General features: G+C 50.4%; 6 protein-coding genes across 6 annotated transcripts; 2 read left to right on the top strand and 4 right to left on the bottom strand.

The window, feature by feature from the left end:
• Positions 1-5,290: 5,290 nt before the first annotated feature.
• Positions 5,291-6,858, top strand: EsH8_II_000335 (P-loop containing nucleoside triphosphate hydrolase protein; the record flags this gene model as incomplete). Its single annotated transcript, XM_083263633.1, has 2 exons — positions 5,291-6,412; positions 6,469-6,858. The coding sequence occupies 2 exons, from the start codon at positions 5,291-5,293 to the stop codon at positions 6,856-6,858; spliced, it is 1,512 nt and encodes a 503-aa protein (XP_083120955.1).
• Positions 6,859-7,627: 769 nt separating this feature from the next.
• On the bottom strand, positions 7,628-9,400 carry EsH8_II_000336 (transcription factor domain-containing protein; the record flags this gene model as incomplete). The annotated part of the gene is made up of 3 exons (XM_083263634.1): positions 7,628-7,688; positions 7,873-9,187; positions 9,247-9,400. The coding sequence occupies 3 exons, from the start codon at positions 9,398-9,400 to the stop codon at positions 7,628-7,630; spliced, it is 1,530 nt and encodes a 509-aa protein (XP_083120956.1).
• A 427-nt stretch (positions 9,401-9,827) lies between these two features.
• On the bottom strand, positions 9,828-11,913 carry EsH8_II_000337 (permease for cytosine/purines, uracil, thiamine, allantoin-domain-containing protein; the record flags this gene model as incomplete). The annotated part of the gene is made up of 7 exons (XM_083263635.1): positions 9,828-10,160; positions 10,209-11,187; positions 11,300-11,387; positions 11,444-11,515; positions 11,569-11,655; positions 11,709-11,775; positions 11,857-11,913. The coding sequence occupies 7 exons, from the start codon at positions 11,911-11,913 to the stop codon at positions 9,828-9,830; spliced, it is 1,683 nt and encodes a 560-aa protein (XP_083120957.1).
• Positions 11,914-12,516: 603 nt separating this feature from the next.
• Positions 12,517-15,821, top strand: EsH8_II_000338 (uncharacterized protein; the record flags this gene model as incomplete). The annotated part of the gene is made up of 5 exons (XM_083263636.1): positions 12,517-14,648; positions 14,699-14,802; positions 14,863-14,939; positions 14,993-15,196; positions 15,348-15,821. 5 exons carry the CDS (start codon positions 12,517-12,519, stop codon positions 15,819-15,821), a joined length of 2,991 nt encoding a protein of 996 aa, XP_083120958.1.
• A 268-nt stretch (positions 15,822-16,089) lies between these two features.
• On the bottom strand, positions 16,090-19,650 carry EsH8_II_000339 (uncharacterized protein; the record flags this gene model as incomplete). Its single annotated transcript, XM_083263637.1, has 5 exons — positions 16,090-16,131; positions 16,198-18,213; positions 18,273-18,487; positions 19,061-19,492; positions 19,551-19,650. 5 exons carry the CDS (start codon positions 19,648-19,650, stop codon positions 16,090-16,092), a joined length of 2,805 nt encoding a protein of 934 aa, XP_083120959.1.
• A 2,204-nt stretch (positions 19,651-21,854) lies between these two features.
• Positions 21,855-22,422, bottom strand: EsH8_II_000340 (uncharacterized protein; the record flags this gene model as incomplete). The annotated part of the gene is made up of 2 exons (XM_083263638.1): positions 21,855-22,291; positions 22,344-22,422. The coding sequence occupies 2 exons, from the start codon at positions 22,420-22,422 to the stop codon at positions 21,855-21,857; spliced, it is 516 nt and encodes a 171-aa protein (XP_083120960.1).
• Positions 22,423-23,030: the final 608 nt, after the last annotated feature.

Here is a 23,030-nt window from a genome sequence, read left to right on the forward strand (position 1 = left end):
GACGACAGATATTCAAAGACGAATGTCCACAGATGGTGCTCTTCAGCTGAGACTCGACAGGGAAATTGATCAGAGAAGCGGCCATGTTGGCTTCCATATATTAACTTCCATAAATGAAGCTTCGTGCATATGCATACTTAGTGTTACGGCCGGTCCCGTATGGCCCGCAGATCCTGGCTGGCCGGTGGCTAACTGTGGTGTGCCGATCTCACTAGGTCCGTCGGTCTTGGGGAAGGCCGGGAGACAACCGTTACCTTTGGTGGCTGGCCACGTCTGCTAGCCGACCGTTGCATCAGCCATGTGCACTCTTGGCCAGTGGTTTGGAGCAGCTTAAACAAGGTCGTCGTAAACTTTCAAGCCTGCATACACATAGATTTGAGGTGATTTTCGGTTGCATGACCAACAGCGATACATTGGCCGGGTGTTGTAGGAAACCTGATTTGCTCAGTGGACAGTTGTGGGGCTCCCTCGCGTTCTCGCGATATTCGGGCATATGCTGTCTCACTTAACTATCCTTTTAAGGCTTACCGCTTAGCGCTCTGCAGGGTGACTTAATCGTGGGTCTTAAGATTAGGTACTATGGCTGTGTGCGTTCTGAGGGTGATTCAACACTTCACTAAATTAGTAAAGTGGAGGATCCGGACTGCGCAACAACAGCTTTCACATGGATAGCATGGAATGCCCGAGCAAGCCGCCGCAAGCAGAAGATAGGACATCGTCACTGGTAAATAGATTTGCGTGATTATACGAATAACCCCAAACACTGTTATGGCTTCAGTAGTGCTGAGTAAGAGGTTTTGCAATGCCGAGGGCCCTCAGATTCCAGCACACCTATGGTCACAGCATCTTCAAACAGGTTTGTCTCAGACGCAAGTGTCTTGGCAATGCCCCGACGGGCCTGTTATGTTTCGTCGGTCGCTTGGATTCTGCAACCAAAACCTTTCAACCTCCCAAAGCTTCGGTGCTTATTTCCGAGTCCTTCTACCGTTATTGTGAATGCAAGCGCACCCTCTACGGCGTTGCCCTCGACATATGGAGGTTACCTTTCGGTCAAATGATCACGATCCCGCGCCACCGGCTTGATTGGTACATCCATAAGTTTAGGCTGCCGAGGCAAGCGCCCCGCGAACTGTGGCAAGCGAATATGGATCGGCGCAAATTTCTTTCACGCCACAGCTTGCACACATCAAGAGGCGCATGATTACTTGATGTCGCTCTAACCCTAATAGCGAAGGAGAAACAGGACGAGATACGGGGATTGTCGGGGGACGTCGGAGGACTTTCGTTAATATTCGCCAATGTCTAAAAGCGACATTATGTCTACCGAAGAATAGCCTTAGAGTCATTGATAGTTTAGTGCCTAGGTGGATTTTTGAGTAACGCGCGCCGCGGGATCCGATGCGGATGCGGACGGGGCTCTAAAGCAGTAGCCGTGTCAAAACGAGCTATGTTATTGGTGTAGCGATAATCTAACTACTGGGGCATTATAGCGCCCCCTAAATGGACAAGTATTCCTGTCCACATTAGGACAATCCTTCTCGCTGCAGCGACTGTTGATTATAGGGCATATGACATCATCGGAAAGTAAATTGCAGCGTACGTGCCTTTTCGGAGTTTTAAATTGGTTGGAAGAGTCGGACACTGCCCCGGTTGCCCGATTAGACTACGGATGCCTCCATAGTAATATCCTTTTAAACCACCTAAGCTACAATTCCTTGTCGTTTTTAGTGCCAAGGGAGACCACAAATGATAACAAGAGGGTTTGGTTTGGCTTCAGGTGCAAATGTTTGATGGGCAGAATTATTTCTTCTACGATATCTTTTTGGCCTGCACACGTTGGCAAGACAGCTATGGCCAATCGAATTCCAGGCCCTCGTTTGCCGCGCCTCACTCGTTTACAAAGCATTTTCCACGAGCTGCGAGGCCAAGGCCAGGAGTTTGTGGACAGGCTTCATCAAAAATATGGCCCGATAGTCCAAACTGGACCAAAACGAATATCTGTCAACGATGCGACCGGGCTCCAAGACATATACATGGCCCATCGCCGACTGAACCGGCCAACGGCTTTGCCAACGCTTCACAACTACCAGACTGAGAATCTAGTAAGCACCGTGGACGGCGACCTCCATCAACAACGACGGCATCCATTGAGGTCGATTTATACCGTCAGCGCCACGGAAACCGATAGGCTCCAGGGTATGATTGGACATACGGTCCAAAATTTGCTCAGATCTATCGTTCAAAATGCCAATGAGAAGGGCGTGGATGTCCAGCCTCACATACGCGCATTGCTACAGGATGTCATGAGCTTTGTGGTATACGGCAAAGATAATACTATGCGCGTACAGACGGACAGGGCACAATGCAAAGCAATGCAAAAAGACAATGCGTGGCAACGCACCCGGCTTCTCAGTTTGTGGACGTTGGCTGCTGTATTTTGTCCTAACCTGATACTGCGACTTCGTCGATTAGGCCTGGCTCCTGCGGCAATCGACGGTTCTGTTCCTGATAAGCTTTACATGGATCAGGTTGGGAGACGATCCTTGGATTCCTTGCGATCCCAAAAAGATCCACAGACTAAAGCAGACGAGAACAGCCTGATATACCGCCTCTTCACTCAGCACCAACAAGGTGGTTCCTGCTCTGCTCTTCCATCAGATGATTATATACTCAGCGACTGCCTCGACCATTTCTGGGCAGGCATCACCACCACCTTGGACGCTATCGTTCCAACTATAGAATATTTGTCGCAGTCGGATAACCAGTCACGACAACAACGGCTGCGAAGAGAGCTCCTTGAAGCTGGCGCACATTCCGCCAGTTTAACCCCTAAGGAGTTATCCGAGCTACTGAAAGGTCTCCCCTTCCTCGACGCGGTGCTTCGAGAAACGATGCGAGTGATACCGCCAATCCCTTTCGCCCTGGAGCGACAAGTCTCGACAAGAGAGCAGTCAATCACCGTTCACGGACTGCAAATACCTCCAGGGTGGAACATAAGCTCCGCTCCCTACCTGACGCATCACAATAGAGAGGTTTTTGAGAACCCAGAAGACTGGTCTCCTGAGCGTTGGATTCCCAAGGACAATGATAATCCCGATGAGGATAAACAAAAGCTAAAGGCAATGAAGAGACATTTTTATGCTTTTGGGAGCGGCCCTAGGATGTGCATAGGAGTCAACGTAGCCTGGAGTATCATGAGGCAAGTGATTGCAGGAATCTACGTTGATTTCGAAACAGCTAATGTGGACGAGGCAATCAAATCAGATCCGGCTGCGCAGAAGAAACCTAGCCAGGAAGAAAAGATGATTGTCCAATTCAAGAGGGTACTTCATTGACCAAGCCTCCGTTGTTTGCAGAGGGGCAACTGCTACTAGAATGAAGCGGTTTATCTGTAAGAAGGAGACGGGAAGATTCTTTATGTCATTAAAAAGGAGCAAAGAGGATAATACCCACTCAACCATGTATGTACATTATATATCCACTTTATAAACGCATAACAGGCGTAGTAAAAGAGTTCTCTTGTGTTACTACCATTTGTTGAATTAGGACAAGGCTTTCCGCCTATTCTGCAATCTGGACTACTCTTTAGGCACACCTTTCACGGCACACCAATAGAGCCAGACTTGGCAGTTCCTACAAAGGCCCTAGTGAATAGTTTTCACGAACTCTTTGACAACTAGAAGTCTCGGACATTTTCTAAAAGTACGGCGGCTTTTGGCGATAGCCCCATCAAGTATCTTGATCTTGTGAGAAATACTCATTTCCGTCTTCAATCATCCGCAGTCTACCCGCCGATACTATTTGACGGAGAAGTGCGAAAAGGGAGGCCTTGTTGAATAGGGCGTAGCTGCTTCGTCTAGTGAAGGTCCCTCTTCAGCAAATCACCCGACTGCAACATTTGAAAGATGACCTCTGACTTACTCCGGGAACGAATTATTCCAAACAGAGACTCTGATGCTCGCCGTAATAATTGTCTATGGTGCCCGCTCGGCGTCATCGCGACCACTTTACGAGCTGTCGCATCCAATAGGACACTTTCACGAGTCTAATGCCACCATGTCTTTTTCACGCATCGAATATCGTGTGGTTGACCAATCAAATTTCAGTCCCCGAAGGCGTCCTGGACGCAGATGGGGGCCCCTAACAAGTGCCCCGGATCTCTAAGCGTAAGCAGCGTATCTACAACCTGAAGCGCGCTCTCGTAATTCGCTTTATAGAGCTCAAATTCTTGTGCTATCTTGAGTCTCTTTCACGGGGGATCTCGGACACCTCGGCCTCAGGACCCATCGCCATTTGCTCAGAACATCGCCGGCCATATCAATTATGTACGGGCTGCAATACGGGCTATGCAAGTAGCATTCAACAGCGGGATTTGATACATATTTTGTAAATTTTCAATCTATTCTTACGCAGAATCGATTTGATTGTGATGCAGTTGGAAGTAAACCATTGAAGCCTTGCAGCTAACAAACAGATATCTTGCATCAATGTTTTTTCTTGGCATCAAGCCGACCGTTCTCTTGTCAGCGGGGAAAAGTAAACACGATAACGGCAGAATTCTCCGTTGGCTTCGAAATGGGTTACAAGGCCCGCGCACATTGTGAGCATCAACATACTTCAAGTTGAATGTCGCAACTTAAATTCTATCGACAGCGGCAATGGTCGATTCCATTGCACAGCGAACCAGCCATCTAACGCATATTCCCAAAGACACCCACTACTCGTAGCGGCAATACGGGAAATTGCATCCAGACTTGCGAATCAGGACACGTATTTCGGTTCCGAAAATAGCATCGTTTGCTTGTTAATTAATAGCAATTGTTACGGATGCAGGCGCCGCCCAGCATTCTAGTTGATCGGGCACCATCTGATTAACCTTACGTAGTCACAGACGCACACAAACGCACTTGCGAGCTGTGGGCGGCGGGTGGTCCGGCCACTTGATCGACATCGTATGGTGGCGCAGCAGCTACCCCTAGCTGTTTGCTGGGATGATTGGCGAATAGCACTACGCCATCTCGTCACAGGGGCGCTGACACAGCTTCCCGAATGGTTCCAGCTCCCCAGCCTCGTTCCGCCCGGGACGTGTACGGCGATTGTTAGGCAACCATTAATCGGGTGTTGGCGCGAAGCTATCAGCCACGGTCCCCCATTCCTCTTCCCCGCAGCTCAGCTTATCCTAGCTTCCTTCAGGTCCCCAACTTCAACGCATACCACTCCATCTCCGATTACCCCAAGCTCATCAGCGACCATCAAACCATCAAGACTACTACGCGAAAACGGAGATAATATGCCACCTTTACCTATCCCTCGCCATGAAATCTGGAGCCCCGACATGCTCAAGAACCCGCCGTATGCCTCGGCTGCCGTCACCCATGGCACTCATCCCCACAACCCTTCCCGCATCACCCGGAACTCTGAGTCTGGCCAGGGCGATGCCACCACCAAAGAGTTCTTCAAGCACTCAAGCGCAAAGCGTATCAACACTGATGCGCTCATCACGAAGACGCTGAAGGAGCAGTACCCGCACCTCGAGCTCGTCGTCGTACCCGAGTCTCTTGGCTATGGGAACGACTGCAGTCTCCTTGCCTACGCTAGTGCTGGGTACGCCACTTTCGAGGTCATCGAGGACAAGAGCGACAACCTTCCCTCGTCTCTCGAATGGCTCGTCTACCTCCCCCCAGCCAGGCGAATGGACGGCAACCTTGGTGGCCTGGCCAACAGCATCATCTTCGGCAGATACCTCTACAAGTGGCAAGGCCACGAGTTCATCGTCTACCTCGTTGATGGTCGGGATGGCACGATGCCCTACCCTAACAAGAACTACTACATTCTGGCACCCGAGACGTACCATGTGGACCAACTAGTTCTTGCTGCTGGTGCATGGAGCACCGATCTTCATGAAGAGATCTGGGTATTCGATGGAGGCTACTGGCAAAAGAGCCGGGAGCTCTTCGAGAGCGTTCGGAATGCATCTTGGGAAAGCGTCATCTTGGACGAAGACATGAAGAAAGCCCTCATCGAGGACCACATGTCATTCTTCAATTCGAGGGACACCTATGACAATCTCAGGGTGCCCTGGAAGCGCGGCCTGATTTACTACGGACCGCCAGGTAATGGTAAGACCATCTCGATCAAGGCCACGATGAACATGCTCTTCCAGAAGAATATTCCCACACTGTACGTGCGAACACTGGCTTCATATATGGGTCCAGAGTTCTCCATCAAGCAGGTCTTCAACAAGGCGCGCGAATACGCCCCATGCTACCTGGTCTTGGAAGACCTCGATACCATCGTTTCCGATGACGTAAGGAGTTACTTCCTCAATGAGATGGACGGTCTCAAATCCAACGATGGCATCTTCATCGTTGGCAGCACCAACCATCTTGACCGTCTTGACCCAGGCATTTCGGTATGATCATCTCTGCATCAAAAACCCATGATACATGGTTGGCTAACCGGCAACAGAAACGCCCGTCCCGCTTCGATAGGAAGTACTTTTTCCCGGACCCTGATCTGGAGCAGCGAATCGCCTACTGTCACTTCTGGCAAAGGAAGCTGAAGAGCAACAAGGACATTGATTTCCCCGACAAGCTGTGCGAGGCCATTGCCAAAATTACCGACAAATTTAGCTTCGCGTACATGCAGGAAGCCTTTGTCGCTGCTCTGCTCGCCATTGCAAGGCGGTCAGAGACTAGAAAACGCGACAGTATTGAGGCTTTGACGGAGCAGCTTGAAGATGACTGGCTGGGTGTGGTAGAGACCTCAACTGACGAGGAATTGAGCAAGCTCACGCTGTGGGTCGAAATCAAGAAGCAGATTGAGATTCTCCGGCAGGGAATGGAAGAGAAGAGTTAGATGCGGATTCTGGATGCCAGCGTCTTGTTCCGACGACGCAGATGATGGAAAGTACGAATACACGAAGATTGGTTGGGCATGGCTTGGGTTATAGGATAGTAACGTAATGTACAAGAGAATAGGTTTTCAACCCAGTTCCAAGTAATCAGAATCTTCTACGGGAGTTGTGAATATTGTTCGGGTGAGGCGGTAGTTGCAACCTCAGCGTGCGAGGATGACTCAGCTCGCAGTCGATCAGCCGCCTGCGTGAAGAAGGAATCGATACGCAATGATACAGGTAGAATGAGGAGTTCGGAGGTCGAGTCTGCCTGCCTGGCCAAACGTTGCAGCGATTCCTGTAAACTTTCTATCAACTGAAAGGCCAACGTAACATCAGCGGGATCAGAGGCGAGGAGAAATAAATAGATGAGAAAGTTGCCGCATAGTATCATTTGGGATCGTGCATCTATGCAAATAGTGGTTGTCAGCATTGGATGGCAGGGCCCGCTAGTGCAATGACAGAAGAGCAGGCCGGGTGGGTTGAAGTGACAATAACGTACGGCGGCCCCAGAATCCTTGCAAATCCTCGGCGGTTATGTTAGTCATGAACTTCGTGAAGCTTTTAAACTCTACGAGAGCTATTCCAAACCACTGACGTAGCCTTGATGTTGGGGTTGCCTTTGCCACCCTAGTAGCTGGGCTCATCAACGCCCGGTAGAGCAGAGCCAAGTAGGAATAGTAAGCCAAATGTAAGGGTGCTGCGTGTACATTTCTTAGTCACCATTTTATTCTAGTCGAAGGCTTCTTCATGTTGGGTCACCCACCGTTGTTCGATGGCCCGTTTGGCCTCCCTTGCGGAAGCACCGCAAGACATTGAGGCAACAGAGCATTCCAACCTTGTAGCTTGGCATGCAGACCAACTAGACTTGTGCGGAGAATCCCTTCCTCGTCCTGCGACTCGGGTGGCACAAGTCGAGGCACCTGACTGGGAAATTTAAGTTCGTATCGATGTTGGCATCGGGGGATGAAACTCACAGGCTGTTGCTGAACAACTCGCGCAGCGTCTGACTGATCCTTACCAGCTCAAGAAAACGTGCTCCAGTAGAAACATGGAACTCAATGTTGCTAGTGTCTACAAGGTTCTGTAGGTCCTCGGGGACGATTTCATCACCTCGGATGTCGTCCATTGTGATCTCCGAGGTATTGTACGACGCAGGATAAATATGTGGCGGGTTGCCGTGACACACTGCAGACCACACATCTGTAACAAAAGTCGCCCACCAAAGTTTTCTCCGCAGTCTCTTCTCCCAGGTCGGAATGTTCCACCTCTCGGCGTCTTGGTGGAGACCAATCATTTGGGCGCAGGCCACGGCTTGCGCTGTTGAGGTCCAGGTCTTGGGGTGCGCGATGCTGTCAATCTTGTTGGGTTTCACGTGCAAAAGCAGCAGAGAAGCTTGCAGCTTGTACAAGTTGGGAGAGTCTAGTTCCCTCTGTAACGAATCTGTCGCGAGATCTGCAAGCTCATGCTGCTGGAAGGGAAACGGGCCCTTGATAGAAGGGTCGTTTTTCCAAAAGACCGAGGCAAGGGAGTAGACTGCCCCTCGGAGGGACGCCGGAATTTTTGTCTTTTCCTCGGAATACTGTCTGAGGAACCGTACTTTCGATAAAATTGGGAGGACGGGATGAATGTGTTTGAAGTATAACCTCACAAGAATACGGCCGTATGGCCCTATCAGCTCTTCAATAGCCCGAGAGGCTGCCTCTTTGACATCGTTATCGTGGTGCGCAAATTCGTCTTGTATGAGGCAGAAGTGAACCGGCGGATCCCAGGGGTATTTACCACCTGCGTAGACCTGTATAAACTCAGCGTCTATGTCGTTTGGCCCGCTAAGGATATCTGATCTGAAAGACGCTAGGAAGTGAGTGTCTTGCTCTGCTGCTGGACCCATGCTGTGCGCGGTTTTGTTCTCGTTGTCTTCCAATGTCCGTGTCTCGCTCTCAATAGGCTGCGATACTCGCGATCTGGTTATGGGAGAAGCAAGAATCACTTCTGGTGTGTTTTCTATAGCGTAGCGCTGTGACGCTTCCTTGTTTACGAAGCCGATGCCGTCATGCAGAGAGTCATAGGACTGGCTATGCGAGCCGTGAATGGAAGTATCATCTCCTACTTCTCCAAAAGTTGAAACTGCATTTTCGTTACTGCCGAGGGCTAGCAATTCCGCCTCTGGACATTCAGAGGTCTCGTCATGCGGAGCATTCGCCGAGATCGCCGAAGACGCCCCGGACTCAGAGATTACACCGCTCGGGGCCGCCGACGTGCAATTGAGACCCCTTCCCTTGCAGAAAAGGCCTAATTACAATCATCAGCTTTTCCGCATCTCCAGAAATCTCTAGTGAGGCATAGCTTACATGGTGGAGCAGTCGTGATAATGCACACTGTCTTCCTCTTCCGACACGCGTCACAAGGCCTGTTTTTCCGACTCCTCCACTTCCTCGCATCCCCGAACTGACTCTGGACTTTGAATTTACGCCGTTGCGAGGACCGGGTGCCTTCGGGAGGCATTGCGTCTATCCGGGGTTCAACTCGGCGTTCCTACGTGGCTTGAGAGCGGATGTGTTCGTCCTTATTTACCTATCGCGAAGTTGAAAGATAAGAGAAAGTTGGCCGATCGGACGTTGTCTCCACGGTGCCTGGCGCGTGCGGGTTTGTAGTTTTTGTTAGTGGCTTATGTGGCCCCCCCGGCGATGCAACTTCAAAGTGGGGTTATGATCTGATGATACATGCGAGTTCAGCCCCCTGAGCGCGCTCTTCTCCGTCTACGCACCCATGGACCCATTGAGGCACCCAGAACAGAGTTGCCAACAAGCTGGGATGTGACGCCTTCAATGACCAAAGTCATACCATGAATAAAATATTGGAAACATAATAGCATAATATAGAATTCAGACTTCTGATATTGTACCCAATTTATAAGGCTACGTGACCAAGTTTACACTTCTTCCTTGGTTGCTGTGATACCAGTCGCAGTCTTTCCTCCCTGCCCAGAAAGCATCTCGAGGATACCAGGGGTCTCGGATAGAGTAACGTCCCACTTGCCCTGATGCAACACCTGGAGTTCCCGTGCAGAGGGTGCTTCCTTGACAAATCGGTCAAGCGATTTAGCAGGAAAGAACCTATGCAGCAAGGCGTAGACCAGCCCGCTTGACAGAAGACCGTACATGTATGACATGAAGTAAAGCTCTGTTGCGCCATTACTGACAGTTACTGACGTGTCGACTGCTGCAATGAACCCAGGCATACAGGGAACCACACCAACAAGCCACTTCAAATTGTTAGCATGTAAAGTGCATTGAGGATTGGACAAACATACTGCCACAGGCGCCCGCCAGTTGCACCCGGATGAAAACCAATAGATGCTCTCAGAGTCGCCACGGTACAAGTCGTCCACGTTGATCTTTTGCTTGTTGACAATCATATAGCTGGAGATCATCAAGCCAGTCATCGGGGCAAGGAAGACGCTGTAGCTAGAAAGGACAGTTAAAAATGTGGTCGCGGTGTTGACAAGTCGCCACGGGTTGACTATTATGCTGAAAATAGCTGTGACGTATGCTCCCCGACGAATGTTGAGATATCTTGGGAAAGTGGCAGCCAAATCGAAACCCCCAGCAAGGGCGTTTCCGGGCACGTTGACGCCAATCTGTGAAATGACCAGGCATAGCCCGGCAAAGAAGCAGGCCGCCCGTGTTCCTGCGGTCTCGTTCTGGGCAAGAAGCTGGGCGAAAAGCGTGGGCGGGTTCCAAATCGCCTCGCCCCCAAAGCGATGCTGCGTCGCGGCCGTGACAAGAATGCCAATCAGGGAGCTGAAGATGCTGTAAAACGGGAACGAAATAGCCTGCCCCCAGATAGCGTGCTTTGGCTGCGTCGCAAATCGAGAGTAGTCGTTCTGGTTAAGGATCCCAGCAGCAATTGACCCAATCGTCGACACAATGCCATAAATCATCAGCCAGGCTACACTATCCGGCCCACCAGTGTTGGGAAGAGATGAGCCTGAGTTTATTGTATCACCAAAGCCGGACGAACCCATGGTTGCTAGGGACCAAATAAGAAGGACGACGAAGAAGACGACGGTAACGGAACAGGCAAAGCGAAAGAACTTCTCCAGTCGGTGCGGGCGGATCCAGATAACTGGAAGAGAAATGACGCAGAAGATAATGTAAGAGACAAACTGGGCCGTGGTCATTCCGGTGTCTGCGGGCATGCCGTTCGGGACGTGAGATTCGAGTCTAGGATCCCAGGAGAGGAGGATAAGATAGATGCATTCTCCCCCAACCCAAGCTGTGAAACCGTACCTTTAGGTCATCAATGAGCTATTATTAATACGAGATCATGGGCTGGTGGGGAACGAACCAAACTGTGGCATGTTGGTTAGTCGTTGGAGTTCAACAGAGGACAGTAACAGACTTACCAAGAGAGAGGAAAATGCGATTCCATATCACGAACTGAGATCCCCACATGCCCCATACCACTCTGCTAAAGACTGGGAAACCAACTAAAACGGCGTTAATAACTCCAAATTAAGTTGAGGGGCTGGAGATGAGAGCCTACGATGATAATAGCTCCCTGGGAGTGAGTTGAGGATAACAACTCCTGTTGCTACAAGGTTCCCCAGGATGATACCTGTGGCTGTTAGTAGAGAGTTCAAGCAATATTGATGCCATGCAGGTTCTTACATATAAATGCCTGCCACCATGTAAGACCGAGAGGGATGAGGGCGCTGCCGGTAAGATAGGTGGTAATGTTGCAGTTGACCAGGAGCCCTGCCTACGGGTCAGCCTTACGAGGTGCATACCAGAAAATCAATGAAGCCTACAAAAGTTATGGAACGTCATAAAGCCCCACGTGCGTCTTTGAGACTCAATGGGACGAATGTCGTCGTTCTGTCATGGTGCATGAGTTAGCAAACATGCTTGTAATTACGGAACGAGGTGGAGATGCGGAGGCGGGTCATGTTTACGTACAATCCAGCGGGAAACGAAGGGGAGTTCCACCCTGCGCAATACAGTTTGCAACCCCATGACAGTTACTTGTCGCTGGTGTTAGCTGAGAATTGTTGCTTCGGACAGTGTGAACGACTCAACGGACGTAGAGAAATCGTCCAGTGGTTGAAATCAATTGTAACAGAAAGTGCAAACATGCGGTAGACTAAGTATCATATAAATCCTCGTCTGACGGTGTTATCTGTGGATTCTGTCGCCATTCCGCCTGACATTAACTAGGATACTTATCACTTCCGTTGTCAGCTCTAGTTGGTCGATACTTGTTATTGCTACTTTGGGGGATTTGACCAGGATGGGTCCATAAAAACGAGTGGTTCGCCGATCGATCGGCCAACTTCGAAGAAGCAGGGGTATGGCGGGGCTTGTACGCTACGCATCTCCGCTTAGATCTGAGCAGTAGCAGGGATCCAACCTTGGGATAAGATTCAAAGTTTACTGTTTATATTCCTTGAGGACCTTTTGATAGCTTAAAAAGCCATAAGCAAGGTAAAGAAAGATCTTAGCCTCAGCTGGCAACAGATAAGGCCTGCTGTTCCCCGTGAACGAACCCAAGCAACCCCTCACCAACGACCGGATCACAACTTCATTGTTCAAAGCAAAGGTTCGAATCATCAAGACGCCATGTCTCTCTATCGCATTGGTGTTGATGTGGGTGGCACAAACACCGATGCGGCGATTCTAGACATCACGGCAGCCGACACGTCTGGCCGTGGCGTTCTCGCCTCCCACAAAGCCTCGACAACCCCAGACATCACCAGCGGTATTGAAGCTGCAATCCGTGCGGTGCTAGACAGTTCCAGAGTCGACCAGAAGAGAGTTCTCAGCGTAACGATAGGAACCACCCATTTCATCAATGCCCTGGTCGAGGCCGATACGCGTAGGCTAAGCCGGGTAGCCGTTGTTCGTCTTTGTGGTCCCTTTACGAGGCAGATCCCTCCCTTCTCAGACTTCCCCTCTGGTTTGAGTCGAATTCTAAATGGCGGGGTTTACTACCTCGACGGAGGACTTGAAATCGATGGTCGAGAAATTGCACCCCTCGACTACCAGCAAATCAGGCAAGCAGCGAGGAATATCGCGGCATCTGGCGTCAGGTCTGTGGCCCTGGTCGGCATCTTCTCGCCTCTGGATCATGCTGGAATTCACGAAGAAACATGCAAGAGGATCATTTTGGACGAAGACCCCAGGTTGGACGTGGTGTGCTCCCACGACATCGGCCCGACAGGTCTCCTGGAGCGCGAAAACGCAACCATCCTCAACGCGGCAATCCTCAAAACGGCACGCAAGGTCACACGAGGCTTTAAGGCCGCCATGGCGAGTCTGAAGTTGGCTTGTCCCCTTTATCTCTCCCAAAATGACGGCACCCTCATCGACGTCGACACCGCAGCCGAGTACCCCATCAAAACTTTCGCCAGCGGGCCGACCAACAGTATGACCGGTGCCGCATTCCTTGCCGGGTTAGACCGGGTCAAAGTCATGACCCCGGACTCCACAAACCCTGCCGGAGAGAATGAAACAGAGCCGCAAATACTTGTTGTGGATATCGGTGGCACAACGACAGACGTATGCGCTCTGCTGCCTTCTGGGTTCCCCCGTCAGGCTCCGGGTTTCGTTGAAGTCGGTGGCGTTCGGACAGCCTTTTCGATGCCCGAGGTCGTCTCGATCGGCCTGGGCGGTGGTAGCAAGGTGAAGACGGACTCCGAATTTGGGGATGTGGCTGTCGGACCTGCATCCGTAGGCCACTTCCTGACCGAACAGTCGCGGGTTTTTGGCGGTCTGACGCTTACTGCGACGGATATCGTGGTCGCTTCCGGCAGGGCTCAGCTTGGAGATTCAAGTCTCATCAAAGATGTGCCAATTTCAACTATCGACAGAGCGCGTAAGAAGATCAACACAATGCTCGAAGATGTCATTGAGCAGATGAGAGTCTCCGCTGCCCCGGTACACGTCCTTTTGGTAGGCGGCGGTGCCCTTCTAGTCACAGAGGACCTGAATGGTGTTGAGAAGTGCATACAGCCAATCCACCAAGGCGCCGCCAATGCCGTGGGTGCTGCCATTGGCAAAGTATCTGGTGAAGTGGATATCATAGAGATCCTAGAGGGCAGGGATGAGAAAGAGGTGGTTGCGGCGACGTGCCAGAAGGCAATTGACTTGGCAGTTCAGAAGGGTGCAGCAAAAGAAGATGTCAGAGTTGTCGAGATAAACAAGATGCCGCTTCAGTACGTCGATAACGGTGCGATGAGGATACAAGTCAGAGCAGTTGGCAAGCTCAGTGTGCCAGAGACTCCGGAGTTTCCACCAGAAAGCATCGCAGCTATGGAGGAAGAAGAACAGGAGGACGAGGCGCCGAAGGAGAGTGTTTCTGATGCTCTCGAGCCCACCACAAAACCCTCACTCCACATTGACTTGGGGAGCTACCGACCAAACGTCAAAGATGATGTGTGGTATGTTTCTGAGATTGATCTTGAGCTGATCTCAACTGGCTGTGGTGTCCTTGGCACCGGCGGTGGAGGTCCAACCCATCATGAGTTTCTCAAAAGTCTACACGCATTGCGAAGCAGTGAGCCAGGACGCATGAGAATCATATCGCCAAAGTCCCTGTCGGATACTGATACTGTTTGCTTTGGCTCTTGGTATGGCACGCCGAGTGTCATCAATGAGAGGATAGCGGGAGGCAATGAGATATCTAATGGCATTGACGCTGTGACCAAGATCCTAGGAAACAAGCCCATCAACGGTGTATTCATCGATGAAATGTAAGTGGAACAATCCTCGCGAATGAACGTGATGAACTGACGTAGCGCAGCGGTGGCGGGAACGGCCTGAGCGTGTTTCCAACGGGCGTCCATTATGATATTCCAGTTGTGGATGGTGACGCCATGGGTAGAGCTTATCCTACCATGTATCAAGGTAATAAAGGACAACCAACCGACCGAAGAAACCTCAGAACTGATATATCTCGTTTAATAGCTACTTTAAGTGTCTATGGCCACCCTCTCACTCCATGTGCCTTGTCCGACGCAAAGGGAAACGTCTCCGTGGTAATGGTACGCGTGGGTAACTCTTACTTATGTTACTAAGCTGATTCCTTTAAAAATAGAGCACCGATACCCCCGTTAGACTAGAACGCTTGTTGCGCACAGCAGCCATTGAGCTTGGCCTTGGATGCGCAGTGTGTGCCAGGCCTCTACCTGGATCGGCAATCAAATCTCATGGCGTTCTTAACACCCTGTCTCAAGCATGGTATCTTGGCCGCGCGGTGCATATGGCGCGGAGGAAAAAGTCAAGCTACATCGATGCTATTGTAAGTAATTTCTCCGGAGAATCCAGCTTTTTTAAGGGCCCCGAATTCTATGCCGGGGCCCTTGGGTCCAATGCTCATCAAATGGTCACGCTGGCCCTAACGCTTTTACGATTGAACTTTGGTTCAGAGCCTCAACTGATTTACTTAACAGTTTGATGTTTGCGCTGGAAAATTGCTCTTCAGTGGCAAGATCGTCGACGTCAGGCGGTACGTCGGTGGAGGCTATACAATGGGAAGTGTTCTTGTAGCTCCATTGTCAAATGATGATCGGGACTTGGACGCCCAAAACACAACCTCCGACAACCGCCATATGCTAATCCCGTTCCAAAACGAGTACTTGTATGCGGCACTCACTAATGCCGAGGGCTCAGAAAACGGTCAGGAGGTTGTGTGCACCGTGCCAGACCTCATCTCGATTCTCGGACAAGATGGAGAAGCCATCGGGTCACAAGATCTTAGATATGGCTTACGTGTCAACGTCATTGCCCTCCCATCTCACCCCCTCTGGAAGACGGAGAAGGGCATGCCCGTGGGAGGTCCAAAAGCGTTTGGTTTGGACATGCCATTTGTTGGCGTTGGGGAGTACACGGAGCCTAGAAGCGTCATTGAGGAGTTTGGTGCGTAGAGTCATTCAAGAGAGAAGACCAAGCATGGCAGGGTAGGGTCGGAATATAAAATGATACACAAAGCACAAAGCAGCAGGGAACATGATTAGTGCACCTTTCTCTTGTTCCGTCGCAAAGGTTAAATTGCAAATTCGGAACTGAAGTTCTCAGCGAGACATTGATGTTGCTAGACTAAGCTTGTGTAACAAACTTCCTCCCATTCACATGCCTCTGTCATTCACGAGAACTTCTTGGGCAAAAGGCTGCAGCGCAAATCTCCATGTCGCCTCAAGCTTCATACCAACAGGCAACATCACGCTTGAGAACTCCCTGAAAAATCAAGGCATTAGTGTCTTGCTTATAATCACTCGGAAAAGCAAATGGAAAAACACTTACCTCGCCTGGGGCCGACTTCAAAATCTCGCACCAGGGAGTCGCTGGATTTCCTGCATCCTTGGTGTGCAGCATGTTCCATTTCTGGACTCGGCCTTCCATCTTCGACTCCAGCTCTATTGCCTCCCATCCAGTCACGAATTTGATGAAAAGCTGACCACCTTTGTTGTCTCGGACAGCCAGTTCGCTAGGCAGGTCGACAGGGCCGCCGCTTTTGATATCGCGTTCGGTGATGAGGATGTTCTCCTTCTGGCCATCAAGCTCGTATACAGAGACAATGGCTGTGTGGTTGCTCTTTTGCATGCCAAATGCAATGTCTTGACTGATTCGGACAACACGTTTTGACGCTCTGGGATTGACTGATGGGATGACGGCCGAGGCGGTTCTGGCTTTGACCTTCGAGAAAATTGGTCCGCCAGCAGAAACGAAGCCAGGAAGCGTCTCAGATGGAGCCATGACAGTCGTAGTCTCGTCCAGCCACTCTGTGACGGTCACTTCGGCGGTGGCAGTGACAACAACCACATGGCCGGCCTTGGATGAAGATGAGCTCGCCAAGAGAGAAGAGTGACTGGAAGCAAGAGCGGAAGTCTTTGTAGTGATTGTGGCGCTGATTGTTCCACCCGAGAGAGTCTGGCCATTACCAGAACCGATAGCCGAAATGGGTACGGAGACAGTCTGCGAAGGGCGTGAAGGTAAAGATGAAGGCTGCACGGGGGCCGATGGCATCGGGCACGACTCAAAGCCACCCTCATCGCGAGCTGCGACAGTCCCACCTAGACACCAAGACTGCTCAAGGAGAAGAAACCTTTCGTACCAGACTCGAATAGTAGGCTTGCGGATCTCTCTTCCGTCGGGGAGTGTTTCAGTCACACTGGATGGGTGGTATTGCCAGTACAAGAGGCCGTATGGCGGCTTGTAATTCTGCATCGGATGTCTGCCCGAGACATGGTTTGGCCAGTATGACGGCCCTTTGACGTAGATGATGTCTCTGACCTTTTCTCGAGGGAACCCGAGCTCGTTGCTGATGAAGTCTGTCCATTTGTTCACCTTAGCCTGGTGTCTGGCGGGAAAGTCGTCGTAATTGGGAGGGAATTGCACAGAACCCGACATTACCACCCCAGAAGGCACTATGAGCAAAATTGCGATCGTGTCTTCAACGATGTTATCGAATATCGGAGTGCTTTCCTTCAGCTGGTCAAAACCGGGATAATCGTTAGGACCATCGCCCGAGCCCTTTTTCAAGAAACCCAAGACGTTTTCATCGAACTCTGCATCCCAGTCAAAGGCCGCCTCGGAGTGCGAACCCTTTGAGAAATTTGGAACCTCCCAGACGTGACTTGTGTAGATACCTCTCTTGGTGACGATCAAGATGCCGCTGCATCCCCAAAAAGGACCCGTGCTTCCAGCCAAAGGCTTGTCCTCCCAGACATCGGCTCGCATGGTGGAGTAGCCCAAATTTACGGTTTCTCCTTCCAGAGTGACCCGTGGCCTAGCAAGACCAGGACAGTAGCGCTCTACATACGCCCACGTACGGTCCCACCAGTTCTGCCTGCCCTGGGGCCAGGTGTCAGGATGGGTGAGTCCTTTGGGGCCGTCAAGGATTTCGGGGTCCGGGTCTGGATGAAAACCATGGTCTGGGGCTTGACGAGCTGCGAGCTCGGAGCCTTTCTCGCAACTTAGGCACCACGAGTCCTTGTCGCCGCAGAACTGCTCCTTTGGGGTAGGTGTGGCGGTATGCGTGGAATATGTGGTGGTGGTCGTTGTTGTGCCGAGGGTCTTGCTGCACACCACACTGGGCTCGCAGGTGGCCGCGAGGCAGCTGGTGGTGAAGATTGTAGACGTTCCGGTAACCGCGACTTGACTGACAAAGCAATTCTGGTCACAAAATGAGATTTTGGTGCAGGAAGGTTCGGCGGATTTGGAAGGTGACTGAGTCTTTGATGGCTCGGGGGTGTCTTCGGGGTCGTCAGGCTTTGGATCCTCAGAGGGTTTTCCTTTGGGGGGTGGGATATTGGGAGGCTGTATGCCATTGTTAGGTTCAAGTAAGTCAGTAGTTGGGTAAACGAGTGACCACATACCTTGGCCCAGGGGAACCCTAGTGGTCCTGGAAGTTGGATGTTACCACAGAAGAGGAATGGAATGATACAATCAGGCTTGCACAGCAGTTGACCACCACCACAAACCCACACGGGGAAGATGGTTGGGAATGACAGTCCATCTTTTGTAGTTGTCTTGGTCACCTCGGAGGAGGTCCAGGTAACCCAAGTGGTAGGTTCGACGCCCTTGGGGGGTTCTATGGTGGCAGTCACAAACAATGACGTGAAGCCATTGTTCTCGGAAGTTGTGGAAGAGGCACTTGTAGATCTTGGTGCACTTGTGCCACTGCTTCCAGGCTCAGCGGCTGTCGCGGGAGTTGCTGAGGTAGTCTGGCCAGGAGTAGCAACATGAGAGGTTTGAGTTGCACCAAAACTGGACAAAGATGTTTGCGGTGAGTTCATAGAAGAACCAATACTTTCGCTGCTTTGGTGGCTTCGATGCGTTGATTTATTGATCGATGAAGGAGATTGATCATCAGTGCGAGTTTCGGTTGACAAATTCCCACCCTCGACTGACGTGCTGCTTTGGTGGCTTTGATGCGTGGATTCGACGATTGACGAAGGAGACTGATCGTCAGTGCGAGTCTCGGTGGACGGGGTTCCGCCCTCAACTGACGTGCTGCTTTGGTCGCTTCCATGCGTGGATCTGTCGATTGACGAAGGAGACGGGTCATCAGTGCGAGTTTCGACGGATGAGTTTCCACCCTCGACTGGCGTGCTACTTTGGTGGTCTCCATGTGTGGATCTGTCAATTGAAGAAGGAGACTGACCATCTGTGCGAGCTTCGGTGGACGGGTTTCCACCATCAATTGTTTTGCTGCTTTGGATTGACCCAGTAAGCGAGGTGATGGTGGAGACGGGAACCGTGGAATCAACGGGGGTAGTGTTCTGGTCAGTGAAGGTACCAGGGACAACAGAGTTTGTCGTGGTAGTAGTATCAAAGGAGACGACCTTGCTTCCATTGCTCGTACTGGTTCCTATGAGACTTGAGAGGGTGGGGATGGGCAGAACGGTAGGTGAAGATTTTATCGAAGGAGGAAACTCCGAAGGGCCACAAGGAAGGGTAACCAGAACGTAGGTAGTCACAATGCTGGTGACAACGCGACCTTGGCGGTGCTCAGAGGCAGAGAGGGAGAGTGTGGTTTCGTCGGTGGTCGTGAGAGATTTCAGAGCATCGGAGCGGCCGTCTAGCTTCTTGTAGTCTGGAGAAAGAAAACAGTTAGAAAATGGGAGGAAGAATCTTCTTGGGATTGCGTTCACCTTTGCCTCGGGCCTGGCAGACGTCAATCAGAAGGGCGAAGACGATAAAATGGACCAAGCCACGGCATATGGCCTTCAAAGAAGGCATGCGTGTGTCCATTTTGTGATGTTAATTTGTCTTGTTGATGATTTGTCTCCTGAGTTCAGCTTGCGTGTGGTAAACGGGCTATCGTTGAGTTGGGAAAGAGAAAAGAAAAGTGGTGATGGGGGGGCAGCAGTAGTGTGGGAGGAGAAAAGGGAGCTTGTGGACAAAGACGGACACAGCAAACTTCACCTCCATACAGATGAGGAATTGAAATTGTGAATATTTCAATAATCCTAAGCGATGTGCCGGCGGTAAGCGTTTTCTTTGTTTTCCTCTTCAAAGAGTGAGTTCAGATGACACGCAAGGGCGGACTTGGAAGGCAAGGAAGGAACGACCTTACTTCACTGTGGGGGCAAGGCAGGAGCAGTTCAGGAGGAATCTCGCTAGGTGAGTTCTTGTAGAAGAAAGTTGTGCAAAGTGTTTCGTGAAATTCTGATCAACAACTTGTATCTTGGCCATTATATCTCATAATTCAAATACTCTCGATTATATCTTTATTTCAGCTCTTTTGACAAGAGATTAACTAAACTCCTGGATCCATTTTCCTGGGGGAAACGGCCACCCTGTATTATTTTGACACAACTGTTGAACTTGACAAGAACTGTGCCGCGTTTCCTTGGAGAAAACTAATAACTAGTCTTAAATGTCCTCTCTGATGGGTGGGCAACGTGAACCTTCCCTCTCTCGAAGATGCTGCGATCTCCACTAACATCAGTTGCACGAATTTTTCATGTCTCAGACTCCATTTATCCAATAGGTTGGTATACCAGGTTGCATGATTAACCTGCAAACCAAAACACTCAAGCTTTTATACAACTTGACATACTTTGGGATGTTCTGAAGCTCGATGGTGAAGCTTTGTCCGCTTGTATACTACGTTACAATGATACAGTTTCCGTTGAAAAGGGCGAGAGATTCTCAATTTATTTAGCTACTCCTTGTCGAAAAGTGTCTTCAATGACACTGTTGGTTCTGCTGTGAAAGTAGAACGAACATTGTATTAGTACAAGTTTGATAATGACACCCTGATCACGAAGGTGGCACAAATTTGCGTCTCCTTAGCTCACACAAATGACTTTCATGCTTCCTTGCGCATGCCCTTTCGTTCACTGTGGTTGTTAGAAATTCGGGGGAGTTGTGCGACGATGATTGCAGATGAGTAGAAGGAATCCAGGCTGGGCTCATTCCCGTACTGCGAAGGGGTGTTAGCAGTCGATCTCCAAAACAATTTAATGCGTCTAATATATAGCCAATCTTACCGTGAGGTATGCAGCCGCTAGCTCTTGATTATCACCTTTTCCTGGGCAGTTATTAAGCCAAATCACATCTTTGCGGGAGAATGCTCGTTGATGCCAAATTTTGTTGTCGATCTTGATTTCACGGACGACAGTGAGGGGATCAAATGGTCCATCACTTTCGTCGCACACAGGATGCAAAAATGACGGATAAGGAGCCTTGGAAATAAAGGCCGTTTCGGTATTTGGACTGAAGGTTTCGGTATTTAACTCAAGCTCTTCGGACTCCGTGGCCGTGTGGGAGTATCTACTCCCCCATGACCAGTAGTTTGTATTCTGTAGAAATGTCCTGATCCGAACTGCGTGGGCACCGAAAAGGCGTTTGAAGGCTTGGTAGACAGCCATGTCAAGGCCTTTCAGGCCGTGATGAAGATTGCCGATCGACGATTTCGAGGTATGCGGGTAGGCGTGGGTGCAGGCAAAGCCTAGTAGCCCTCCTATGGAAGACAAGACCTAGTTAGCATACTACTCGGAATGATCTGTATCTTGGTTTTCTCCCAACTTGCCTTCAGGAAGAAAAGCGCGACAATCCACGAGCTTGTTCAGAAGAGAATAGAAGGGGAGTGACTCTTGTTCCATAGCACCAAGGTGATCTGACATGGAGGACGGGCCGTAGGGCATCCAATACAAGTTGTAGGTAAGCGTGACTCGGTGGCCTTGTGTGACCTCCAGTACTTCATGCTCGCAGTCGGAAATGAAAGCTGCCCACTGAATTTTGGAGGGATTCTCGGAAGCCCAGTCGTATGTGACCTGCTGGCCCCTATGTCGGACTTCGAGCTGGCCACCTTCGTGCGGGTGTGGAAGGCAAACGACCAGCGACCCCATTTGGCGTTCGGATCGAGGTGTATCTACATGAGTTTTGAACTTTCCCGAGGGCGAATAGTACACCTAACAGTGCTGTGAGTAATTTAAGCAGTAATTTAATCAAAGACTTACGTTCAAACTGTACAATTCCGCCCTGATTCCTCTGTTGGTGTCGGACGAGTTGTCGTCGTGAGCCAGGGCCTGGACGACAGTATTGATGATACCATGCTCGTACGGATTAAAGTTTGTGCAGAAACTTCCGTCATTCAGTTTGGCCGCCTTGCGGTATGTCTCATCAAAGACTTCTTGGTCGTGGCGACCAAATGTTGCTGGTTGGCAATCCTGAAGAAGCTGACCAAATCCAACCTGGGATACTTTGTCGTCCTGTACGGGCAATGTCAATCTCCGGCCATGATTCTGATTTCCGGTATCCCAACGGATCACGAGAGGTTTGATCGCGCCTGCTTCAATCGAGGATGTAGCGGGCTCCTTAGGCGAGGAGTCGGCGATGTTGAGCTTGCCACCGATGGTGAAGATCGCTTTGTCTGCACTTGAGGCTAGGGTCGCACGAAGGAAGCGAAGCAAAGAGATTGCTTGCTTCTCGGGCACTATACTCAGTGACCATCTCGTCTGTTGATGTGCCGTCTTCTGGGACGAAGTCGTCGGCCATAGTAGTCGAGCCGGACATATTTGAAATGTTCGTGGTCTCAGCGACGATAGGAATGATGAGAGAAAGTGATGTTTGGCCAGGCGAAGAGATTTTATCCTTGCAGTTCTTGGCAGAATCCAAAAGGTGAAGTTACAGCAATGCCTGAAAGTTTGAGGAAAGAGCGGTAGTGGAAATCATGTGGAAAAGGTAGTGGATTCACATCCATAGGTGAGGTCGCTGCGCAGGACGCGTGCGTTAAGCCATCAGCTTTTCACGCCATGGCTTCATACACAAAATTAGGTGCCACAGGGCTTCATAAAATCCAACAGGGTACCTCCTGTAAATGGAAACCGTGGGTGGGCCATGGGTGGGAAACTTTGAAGGAATTAGGCGTTCAGTCAGAGGAAGTAATCCGACTCGATGGACGCTGTACCAATAATACAATACTAGCAGTAGGTCCCAACCATACGCCACAGCTAAAATAGGGATCCTTTGACATGTACATAGAGACAGTGCACAGGTAATTAACAATACAGTTTAAGTTGCTTTAAAACACAGTCACAGTTCACATCATGCATAGTCTAATGAGGCAAATATATTTTACATAGGTAGCTTATATTGGCGAGCGAGGATTTTAGACTGCACAT

This window comes from Colletotrichum jinshuiense, chromosome 2 (genome assembly GCF_051148585.1).
Source record: "Colletotrichum jinshuiense chromosome 2, complete sequence".
Taxonomy (NCBI): domain Eukaryota; kingdom Fungi; phylum Ascomycota; class Sordariomycetes; order Glomerellales; family Glomerellaceae; genus Colletotrichum; species Colletotrichum jinshuiense.